This window comes from Coptis chinensis, chromosome 9, assembly GCF_015680905.1.
Source record: "Coptis chinensis isolate HL-2020 chromosome 9, ASM1568090v1, whole genome shotgun sequence".
In the NCBI taxonomy this organism is placed as follows: Eukaryota; Viridiplantae; Streptophyta; class Magnoliopsida; order Ranunculales; family Ranunculaceae; genus Coptis; species Coptis chinensis.
In genome coordinates, this window is record NC_141464.1 from 31994879 (window position 1) to 32006179 (window position 11301).

The 11301-nt window shown below is 38.4% G+C and overlaps 1 protein-coding gene and 1 long non-coding RNA gene across 2 annotated transcripts; both read left to right on the forward strand.

Moving 5' to 3' along the window:
- The first annotated feature begins 1251 nt into the window (after nucleotides 1-1251).
- Nucleotides 1252-10996, forward strand: LOC147475569 (putative galacturonosyltransferase 10). The gene is given in 4 exon segments (XM_086584822.1): nucleotides 1252-3042; nucleotides 4265-4418; nucleotides 9272-10529; nucleotides 10532-10996. Coding segments are annotated over 3 exon segments (1446 nt in total). The 5' UTR covers nucleotides 1252-3042; nucleotides 4265-4406; the 3' UTR covers nucleotides 10708-10996.
- Nucleotides 7471-8518, forward strand: LOC147475570 (uncharacterized). The gene is made up of 3 exons (XR_015209385.1): nucleotides 7471-7938; nucleotides 8037-8104; nucleotides 8259-8518. It is a non-coding gene; the product is annotated as an uncharacterized LOC147475570 (long non-coding RNA).
- Nucleotides 10997-11301: the final 305 nt, after the last annotated feature.

Below are 11301 nucleotides of genomic sequence, written 5' to 3' on the forward strand. Positions count from 1 at the left end.
ACTGATAAAGCTTCATTTTGACAACAAGGTCATTGGAGCTCGATTCTACAATAGCAGGGGTGAATATGATAGCTTTGACTTCAAATCTCCAAGAGATTCTGAGGGGCACGGATCCCATACTACTTCAACAGCTAGAGGAAATGTTGTAAAAGGTGCTAGCTATTATGGACTCGCTGCAGGTGAAGTAAGAGGTGGACTTCCAATTGCAAGGATCGCCGTGTACAACGTGTGCTGGTATGGTAGTAGATGTAATCTTGCAGATATCTTAGCTGCTTTCGACGATGCAATAGCAGATGGAGTCAACATCATATCAGTTTCTCTTGGGTCTGAGGAGCCACGAGAATACTTCAAGGACCCAATAGCAATTGGCTCTTTCCATGCAATGAGGAAAGGAATATTGACCTCAAATTCAGCAGGAAACGCCGGACCATTTCTGAGGACAGTCTCCAACTTCTCACCTTGGTCTTTAACAGTGGCTGCCAGCACCATCGACTGGAAATTTGTGTCCCAAGTTGTGCTTGGCAATGGACAAATCTTTACTGTAAGTCCCCACAACATCCTTTGCTATTCATTAGTTACCATTTGATTCCCCTTCTATAACGCTTTGCTTTTGTAAACATGAAGGGAACTGCCATCAACAATTTTGTGCTCAATGGAACATCATACCCCTTAATCTGGGGAGGAGATGCAGCTGCTCTATCAGCAGTTAAAGATGTCGTTGCTGCTTCTGCTGCCGTTGCTACCATGGGAAGAGGAAAGATAGAAGTAAGCAATATTTTTCAATTTCTTATTTGCTATAAATTTCTGATGTATATATGAATTTCTAAGGATTCATCGTGATTTTGTTAAGTGTGAGGTTTTGGGGCAGAGTTTTATGCTTCATCAGTTTATGCAGAGTGTTGTTGCTAGACATTGTATCTCTAACATCTTCTCTACTGGATATTTAGGTTGATCTAAGAGGCGGTTACTATGATGCTGGAGACAATATTAAGTTCAACTTCCCAATGGCATTCACAACTACTATGTTGTCATGGAGTACATTGGAATATGGTGGGCACATGGGGAGCCAGTTAGGAAGTGCTGGAGGTGCCATTTGGTGGGCAACAGACTACCTTCTGAAGTGTGCTACAGCTACTCCAGGCAAGCTTTATGTAGGAGTTGGTGATCCTAATGCTGATCACAAGTGTTGGGAGCGGTCAGAGGACATGGACACAGTTCGAAGTGTCTACTCTGTTTCTGTAGGTAATCCAGCCTCTGATGTAGCAGGGAAGACAGGGCTGCTGCGTCCATGGTGTTCCGTAAAGTTGACCCTTTATACTCGAAGTCGCTCCTGAAGACATCAAAGAAGGTAATGCAGTTCGCATTGCAGTACATAGGTGCATATAGTGACTCACTTGGTTCAGCTGTGTGCCTGTTTTACTGGTCATATTCGGGATACAAGGTAAGAAGTTTATATGTATTTAACATATTTTGTCAATATTTATATCAGGTAATTGTTTAAATTTTCAGTCAACTAAGGCACACCCCTATATTTAGAAGAGATGAATTATATTGACGTGTTTGGTAAAATTCTCAATTATAAAATAGTTTAATGGTGATCTATTGAATGATTAATAAAATGATGGAAAAAATGAGTTATATGCTTATATCAGCTATTGGGAGCGCATTGTCTGAAAAGTGAATCAACAAAGCGTGACCCCTAAAAAAAGAATACTTTTACTATGCATGAATGCATGATCTATGGAAGACCATTTGAATCTAGAAAACTACTCTGTTTTCAAATCATTCGAAAATGAATAAAATAATGTATCCTGCTCTGTTGGTGCTGTTGGCATGTCCAGTATAGGGATTTGAATTTATATAACAAATCAGCTGAAAACTACATAGGCAATTGTAAAAACTGTTGATATCATTGGAGATACATATATTGGATATGGACAATACTGAGATACATATATTGGATATGGACAATACTTGGATGTCATTCCGACACGAAAATTATCGGCCTCTAAGGATAATTTGTGGGTAAGAAAAACTAATGATCAGTCTTACAAGTTACAAACACACCATCTTGACTGTTTAAACGATGATGTGTTATCGTCAATGTCCAAAATATGTTAGAGACACATAGCTCACAGGAAAGGTTATTCATGCGCCTCTAGGTCGGAGTAAATCGGTAACATACTAACATGAAACTAGAGAGGATAAAGAGCGTGTATGACACGTATCTATGGACTTGGGGAATACCCATGATTCCCGTTAGGTATGAAAGCAACAGACGGACTGTTAGTGATAGGTTACTGTACCAGCCTTGCCTAATAACGGTGAGAGAGATATATTCGGCAGGCAAGTGTCAGAATTCAGACAGTGTTTCAACTTGAGAAACTAGGGGAATTATTCTTGAAAGTCAAGCCCAAAAAAGTAAGACATTAAATCTTCTTTCTTCCCTACCTTTGCTTAAAATGCGCCCATTTTTTTTTTCTATCTCTTTCTTAAAAGCACCTTAGAAGTTAGAAAGGAGACTATCAAAAAACAAAAAATAAAAGTGGTACCAGGTCACATCCAACGTTACCAACGCCAAGAAAAAACCTGCTCTCATTTCCACTATGGGTGGGGTGAGTAAGTGAGAAAAAATATATATATATTTTCACTTGGTTGCAAATTAAACATGGTGACGGATAAGAATTACTCGGGGTATAATTTATTTTTTTCTTTGTTTTGTAGTATAGTGTCAGTACAGTTTTTTCATTAAAGGGACAGATGCATCCGTACCTTTCCATATAAACAAGATGTATATCCATCAGCACTTCCTTTTAAATTTTAATAATCATTGTTATTATCATCATAGCAAGTGTATTTCTTCTTTTTGGTTTATAATCATTTTAATAATCATTGTTGTGAGAGGGTTTATTCAGGATTTGATCTGATAACTATTTGGTCAAATAAGATGGTCGAGGGCTCTTCGGTGATGCCTGAACTAGAAAATGCTTCATCGCACGAGGCTGAGAGCTGGTTCTTGGTTCCTGTTCTCTCTCCGAATCTGTAAGAATTTATTTGATCAGTTGCATGGTTATGGTATCAAACTGATATAATGTTTTATATGTAGAGGGCTAGAGGTAGTGTTATGGTTGCCGTTGTTAGCCACACAATGGCACGACTGTTTATGGTTAAGGGACGAGCATATTTATATTTGTATGTTTCACTCATTCCATAATGAATATTTTGTCGATACTTATATGCAAGTACAAACTCTCATATTGACATGGATGCTACATTATCTTTGTAATGAGAGAAAGGCTTTATCATGTTTAGTTAGCTTTTCATGTGGTGCAAAGTTTAAGATGGTTGTCATTGCAAATATTACACAATGACAAATAGATGTGGGGGAAGAGGGCGAAATAGTTTTAAAGGTGGAAAACTATTTGGATGATGGAAGAGACGGAGTGAGACTGGAGCAGTAGTAATGCCTGTTTAATTACCCTGATAAACAGATCAGGTATCAAGGCTCTAGATGTAGTACTGAGAGTGGGGCATCTCTCTCTTATAGGATCTGTAGCACAACTAGATTTGGCTGGCTAATCCCTTTAGAGAATTCCCGCCTTTGAATAGCCCAGCTGCCAGATATGAGAGGATCAGGATAGCTAGCACTGATCACTCCCCAGAATCTGCTTACAGGTTGACCTGCATCCAAGCTCCTCCTCCGTCCTAGCGTGAGAAAGAAACTCAACTTTTAAACAATTTGGTCCAAGATCCTCCTCCAGCAGCTTTTTTCCGGGACCAAACTTTTGTAGTGGGCCCTCCTCTAGACTACTTGCCTCATGTCCTACCGGCCTGGACCTTGATTCTGAGCCCTCCATCTTCCTGGCTGCATTGGGCCCTCCAGAACTGGACCTGATGTGTTACGTGCCTCATTTTGTGAAATTGTGTGACATGGAATAGAGGTGTGACTTGCCTCAAGTCCAAACTGTCCTGAAGGAGTATGAGGAGGCAAGAAGTTATGTCTAAGTGGAACGTACATATACAACATCCTTTGTGATAGTCAAGGTTGGCCGATCATATGCATCAAGTAAAGAGATGTATGATCACATAGAGCAGTTATTTGTTGACATGTTGCATGTATTCCTCACTCGACTCCCAGAAGCCATATTCAATCATATTCTTGAGTGCCCCATTGAAGAATATGAAAACAGAGTAAGACTTGGTTTGGCACTCATTTGCAAATTTGAGCCGCTAGAATCTCATTTGAGATTGTCTTTTCCTGCAGAGAGTAATATCTTTAGCCTGATTACTTCTCAAATTTCTGCCACAAAAACGGGAGTGGAAGGCATCATTACTGCTGACATTGACCCTGTGATTGAAGATTTTGGTGAAACTCAAGTAGGTGAACCGTTTGAAAGATTTGAAGTATGGAGAAACAGGTACATTCGAAACAACTCTCTCTCCCAATTTCTGGCATCAAGGTTCCTCCTCATCCTACTTTCTTTTGATTGGTTATTTATTAGTAACAAATGTTGTTTACCAATCAGAATAAATAAATAAAAAAAAAAAAAGTTAGAGACAGAGGAGGTGAGTAAAGGGAGGGAGGGGGTTATGACCGTTCATGGGTAAGAATAGGGGTGCAGATGGATAGCCGAATATCCGAATCCGATTCGTATTCGTATTCGAAAAATAGGATATTATCCGAAATTTTCGGATATCGGATTCGGATTCGGATAAATTTTCACATCCGAACAGATTTCGGATACGGATACGGATGCTGGTACTATCCGTCGGATAATATCCGAATCCGATTTAATTAATATAAATATATTATTATATTAAAACTATAAAATATAAATACAAATTTAATTTAGTTTAGGGTTTTTTCTTTCTCTCAATTCTCAATTCTCGGAATCTCGGGCGCGAACCCGCAAACCACCACTCAAATTCTCAAATCTCAAAATCCCTCAAAGTCTCAACGCACCACCCCACCACCCACCTCCTCTTCTTCTTCCTCAAAGCACCACCACTCTTCAACACGCAAAGGTATGTCTTTACTACACTCGTCCCCAAACACATCTTCTAGAACCATCAAGAACGATTTTAAAATGCTACTTGTATAAACGATTTTAAATCGAGAACCACCAGTTTGTTAAACGATTTTAAATCGAGAACCACCGGTTTGTTAAACGATTTTAAATCTCTTCCTTTCGCTTTTTGTCACTTGTGAAGATCCTCTCGTTTTGCAACATTAAACACATACACGCCATTCAAATCTTGCAAATTTGTCTTTTCTCTTAAAGCCGCTCAATACTTTCCCTCGTCCTCGTTTCAATTTGAATCAATTTGACTAGGACCGTCGTTGACAAGCCATTATCTGCCGTTCGATCCGCCTTCTCGCGGTATCGAGACAGGTCTGCAAATTGGACGATTCGGAAGAGGAATGCATGCTTCTGCGGAGATTAATGTTTGGCATTGCTAATACTTTCGTTGGTCTCTCCGAAGGCATGGCTAAATATGGCTTTCTTCATTTCTTGCTCTCTCTCATCCGCCATTGTTGCCTTTCTTTGTCAAGATACACCTCGTCTTTGTTTATATACTACTCTACATTTTACACTTTTAGATGACTAATAGTAGAGACTGATTAAATTACATCAGCTCTCAATGCCCGTGATATCTATTCTATGCACATTTTGAGAACCATCTACAAGTCCGGTTGCTTTCGGGCGTTGGGGACGGCCAGAATCTTATAAACTATACCTTTTAATATTTGCCATTCTTGTCTTGTGTTGTTATTAATGCATTTAACATATTGGTATGCCCTTAATGATTTAAACAAGTGTTTGTTATTGTGAAAGTCAACCCAATTACTCTCGATATAGTTGTAAGAATGTGGCAAATGTGTAATAACAAAAGCGTCAAACAGCTTAAACCATTTGATATTGACTCTATTTATTGTATTATCTAGGTGGAAATGGCTACCCCAACGATCTTTGCAAAGTCCATCCTCCTTCACCTAGTGGTAGTGTGAGGCATCGCCTATCAACGAGCCTACTATTTATTGATGCCGATCATGGCTGCCGCTAGTATATCGTCGGATGAAGAAACGACTCTGGCGAAAGTGCCGATCCATTGAAAGGTAAAGCGTTCAAAAGTGTGGCTAGAGTTTGAAATTAAAAAATTAGGAGATGGAACCTCTAAAGCTTATTGTAAACATTGCAAAAGAGTTTTGATCCTAGTAGTAAGTTGGGTACCACGATTTGAGAAATCATTTGAAAGTTTGCAAGATAAAGAAACGTTCTACTTGGTCAAAAGCTTTTTGTGTAATTCATTTAAGCAAAATGAAGCTCCAAAATTAGCAAGTTGGAAATATGACCCAACGCATACAAGTAGACTTGACTTTGCACGCATGGTTGCTAAGCATGATTACCCTTTTGAGCATGAATACTTTAGAGTTTTCATAAATGGTATTTGTCCTATGTTCAAATGGGTCTCAAGAACCACGCTCGAGGAGGATGTCATGCAACTTTACAATGAGTCAAGAACCGAAGTTACAAGATTTTTTGATAAGTTGCCATCAAAAGTTAGTTTTACAACTGATATGTGGACCCCTGACTATCAAAATATTGGTTATTGTTGTGTTACTTGTCATTATATTGATGATGAGTGGGTGTTGCGAAAAAAAATCATTGCTTATCTTACTGTTCCTACGCCACATAGTGGTGTTGTTCTTAGTGAGGTTATTAAGGCTCAAGCGTTGGCATGGAATGTTGATAGAAAGTTATTTGCTATAACCGTTGATAATGCTTCTAACAATAATACTATGGTAGTGGAGCTCAAGGATTGGCTTAAGAGGAAAGGGGTTTTATGTCTTGATGGTAGTTTGTTTCATATAAGATGTAGTGCCCATATTTTAAATCTTATTGTGCAAGATGGATTGAATGTGATTGCTCCTTTTATTGTTAAGATTAGAGAGTGCTAGGTATGGCAAGAATTCTCGAGTAGGCATGAAAAGTTTTTGAATGCATTAGCTCGCATAAGGTTAAGCGGGGAAGGGGTTTCTATGGATGTTCCTACAAGATGGAACTCTACTTATGACATGCTCAGTAGTGCCATCCGAGTCGTAGAGCCTTTGGCGTTGAGCGAGTTAGCTTCCGACTATAAGCATTTACCTTCTCTGAAGAGTGGGAAATGGGAACTAAAAATTTGTGAGTGTTTGAAAGTTTTCAATGATGCTACACTTCATTTCTCCCGGCCCAATACCCATTTGCAAATTTGCATTTTAAATATGTTTGTGATATTCATCATGATATTCTTGAGTGGTTAGACTCGATTTTTATTATATCCGGTGATATGGCAAAGGCTATGAAAGAAAAATTTGATAAATATTGGAGTGAATGTAATTTATTGATGAGTTTACGTGTTATACTTGATCCTTGTTATAAGATGGAGTTTATTGAGTATGCCTTTACTATGATTTATGGTAAGGAGTCTACACAAGAAGAAGATGTGAAAAATTCTTTGAATGAAGTTGTACACCATGTATGCAATGTCCGATTCTTCTATGGTTGATGTCGGATCATCTTCTAGTTTGTTGAATTCATTTTCTCGTGACCAAGGGAGTTCTAAGATGGATGAAGGTTTCCAAAATTTCACTTAAAACAACGTTCGAAAGTTCAAAAGTTCCAAAACAGAGTTGGAGAAGTATCTAGAAGAAGATTTATTCCCATTTGATGCTAATGGAAAGGTTGTGACAATTGATTTGGTGGAAAAACAATGGTCGAAGTTTCCTATATTAGCAAGGATGGCACGTGATCTTCTAGCAGGTTCGTGTCGAAAGTGTTGCTTCGAATCCGCATTTAGTTAGGTGGTAGAATAATTACCGACTCTCGTTCATCATTGGGTGTTGATTCCGGGAGGCGTTGGTATGTTTGAAGGATTGGTTGCCTAAACTTAATGGTAATTTCCTTCTCTTGAACTTTGTTTAAGAATATATATATATTCAAGAATTACATCATGTCTAACTTTATTTATATCTTAATTCATTTATGCATTAGTACCGATTGTTGGCTTGGATGCTTGACTTGTGATAGAACAACTTTTAGTCTCGACACTATGAAACAAGGTAAGAATAAGACTAGTAAGGTTAATTTATATCTTGTCTACTTTTTTAAGTAATTAGTGATACATATGTTTCTTTATGTTTTCGTGAAGTATTTAATTATTTATTTTCAAATATAATCTCTAAATGAGTTGGTTGTGATTTTACCTCTATGCAGGTGTTAATGTGTTAATTGATTGGAACCGTTTTGGATGCGAAAAGTGTTGTATGGGCAGGGACCAGATTTCTATGTTATGTAATAGAGATGATCTCTAGTTTGTAATAGATTTTTATGTTTGTAATAGGTTATGAGGGTATTTTCTTAAGTTAGAAGTATTTTCTTAATTAAGAGGTTGAATTGTTGAAGACTTGAAGTTTGTTTAACAGGAACTGCTATGTTAATGTTAAGGGTACTGCTGCAGTTAGAAGTTTGTTTAAGTTAGAAGTTTGTTTAACAGGAACCCTAATGTTAATTTAGTGTTTAATAGGTTGATTTTGATGAATAAGGTACTGCTGCAGTTTTTAATAGGTTAATTTAGAACATGATTCGATTGCACGGTGATAAGCCCATCACGAAATCATGAAAAGCCCAAAAGCCCATGTTTAGTGATCGGATCGGATATTATCCGATATCCGATTCGGATATCGGATATCGGATTCGGATATTATTTTACACATCCGGTCGGATTCGGATTCGGATTCGGATGTTAGTAATAAATTTCGGATTCGGATTCGGATGTAGGCATATCCGAATCCGAAACTATCCGTCTGCAGCCCTAGGTAAGAAGCTGGTAGGAGAAGAAGGTGGTTGGAACATCATAGGGCGGAGAATGTTGCCGTGGTAGATGGTGGTGCTTTTTGAGTGGCGCTTTCTGTGTTGCTATTTGTTCTTCTGTTTTGGTTTTGTTGCCTTCGTAGCTATCTGTTTCTTGGTTTGCTCTGTATTTTCTGTTTGAGGTTCTCTTAGATGGGAGTGGGGTGTACTGGAGTCTGGTCTTTAGACTATTAGCTTCTAGCTAATTGATGTAACTATTTGCATCATATCAATAGATTAGAAAAAATTGGATATTATCAATTTATTAAGTTTTATTGGTCGAAAAGATATATATCATTTCTGTTTTTATTTTCTCCTGATTATGTTGACAATTTCTGCTTAATTGATCAATCTGAATTATTCATGATATGATGCAGAGATCTTACAGGCATAGCCGAATAATGGATGGCCTTAATGTTACTGAAGAAATGTTGAGCCCACATTTGAGTGATCAGATCGCTCTAGCAAAATCTTTTGTTGTAATTGCAAAAGAAAGCAATAATCTCCAATTTGCATGGGAATTGAGTGCCCAGATCTGCAACTCACAGATCCTTCTGTCCAATGTTGCTATCAAGCGAGCACCGCTAACAGCCACAGAATCAGAAACCGCTATACGTGATATGGCACTTTTGCTCTACCAAGCTCAACAGCTCCATTATGACAGTACAACCATGATCATGAAGCTGAAAGCAAAGATTCAGTCTCCCGAAGAGCAGGCCAACTCTGTAAGTGAGAAGAGCTCAAAGTATGGACAAATAGTAGCTGAAGAAGTCCCGAAAAGCCTATACTGCCTTGGTGTCAGGCTGACAGTAGAATGGTTCAAAAACTCAAATATTTAGAGGAAACTCACTGAAGACAATCGTGTTGTAGAGAAACTGAGAGATAACACTCGCTACCATTTCTGTGTTTTCTCTGACAACATTCTTGCTACTTCAGTAATTGTCAACTCAACTGCGTTAAATTCCAATCATCCGGATAGGATTGAGTTCCACCTGGTGACTGATGAAGTCAACTATGCTCCAATGAGGGCCTGGTTCGCCATGAACAGTTTCCGAGGAGTGTCGATTGAGGTTCAGATGTTTGAAAATTTTAGCTGGCTCAATGCTTCATATGTTCCTGTCCTGAAGCAACTCCAAGATTCTGACACTAAGAATTACTACTTCTCTGGAAGTAGTGATGGTGGTCGAACTCCAATTAAGTTCCGTAACCCAAAGTACCTGTCTATGCTTAACCACTTGAGGTTTTATATTCCAGAAGTTTTCCCCACCCTGAAGAAGGTGGTATTTCTTGATGATGATGTTGTGGTTCAGAAGGATCTCGCGCCTCTATTTTCAATTGATCTGAATGGCAATATAAATGGAGCTGTTGAGACATGTATGGAGACATTTCACAGATACCACAAATACTTGAACTACTCACACCCCCTCATACGCTCGCATTTTGATCCTGATGCATGTGGTTGGGCTTTTGGAATGAATATATTTGATTTGGTTCAATGGAGGAAAAGGAATGTTACTGGCATCTATCACTATTGGCAAGAAAGGAATGTTGATAGGACTTTGTGGAAGCTTGGTACACTGCCACCGGGACTCTTGACTTTCTATGGGCTGACTGAACCATTGGATCCTAAGTGGCACATTTGGGGCTGGGATACACTAATGTCGACCCCCAAATGATAGAAAAGGGAGCTGTTTTGCATTTCAATGGGAACTCAAAGCCGTGGTTGAAGATTGGGATGGAAAGGTATAAGCTACTGTGGGACAAATATGTTGATTATTCTAATCCTATGTTGCAAATTTGCAATGTCCATTAACATTGAAGGTATAAAGTATTTTCTTTGGAAGCTTACCATTGGACAGGGTCATTGTTCTTGGAAACAATGTACCTTGGATGGTATCATTGCCTTGCTCTTGAGAACATTTGCCATGTCCTGAAATGATAGTTTGTATATGATACGTGGTAGGTGTTCCAAGAAATTAAAATTGGTCTTGGGAGATTCCGAGTGCACTTGGAATGTGCAGTATTTACATTCTATAGCATAGACTGTTGTTTGTTCTCATAATGTAATTATTCAATTGTAGCGTATTTTAGCACGCATATTCTCTAGGTACCCTTTCCTATGTTTTATTATTATTTTATTTTCCTATTATATAAGATTGCTCTTTATATATATAGTGTCCTATCCCATATCAAAGACCATTAATACTGAGTAGTCGAGAATGCTCTTAGGAAGCCACCTCAACCCATTTTTTTCTCTAAGTTGGACACCTAAGCTTTTACAAAAGTTCGGCAGAAAAAAGAAACAGACAGGGACGTCACTTCAAGTGTCGTCCGAGTTTAAAATTGTCAAATGTTGACTTTAGAAATAGATAGCCGCTCATGGTAAGACCTGATGCATTGTATTCTC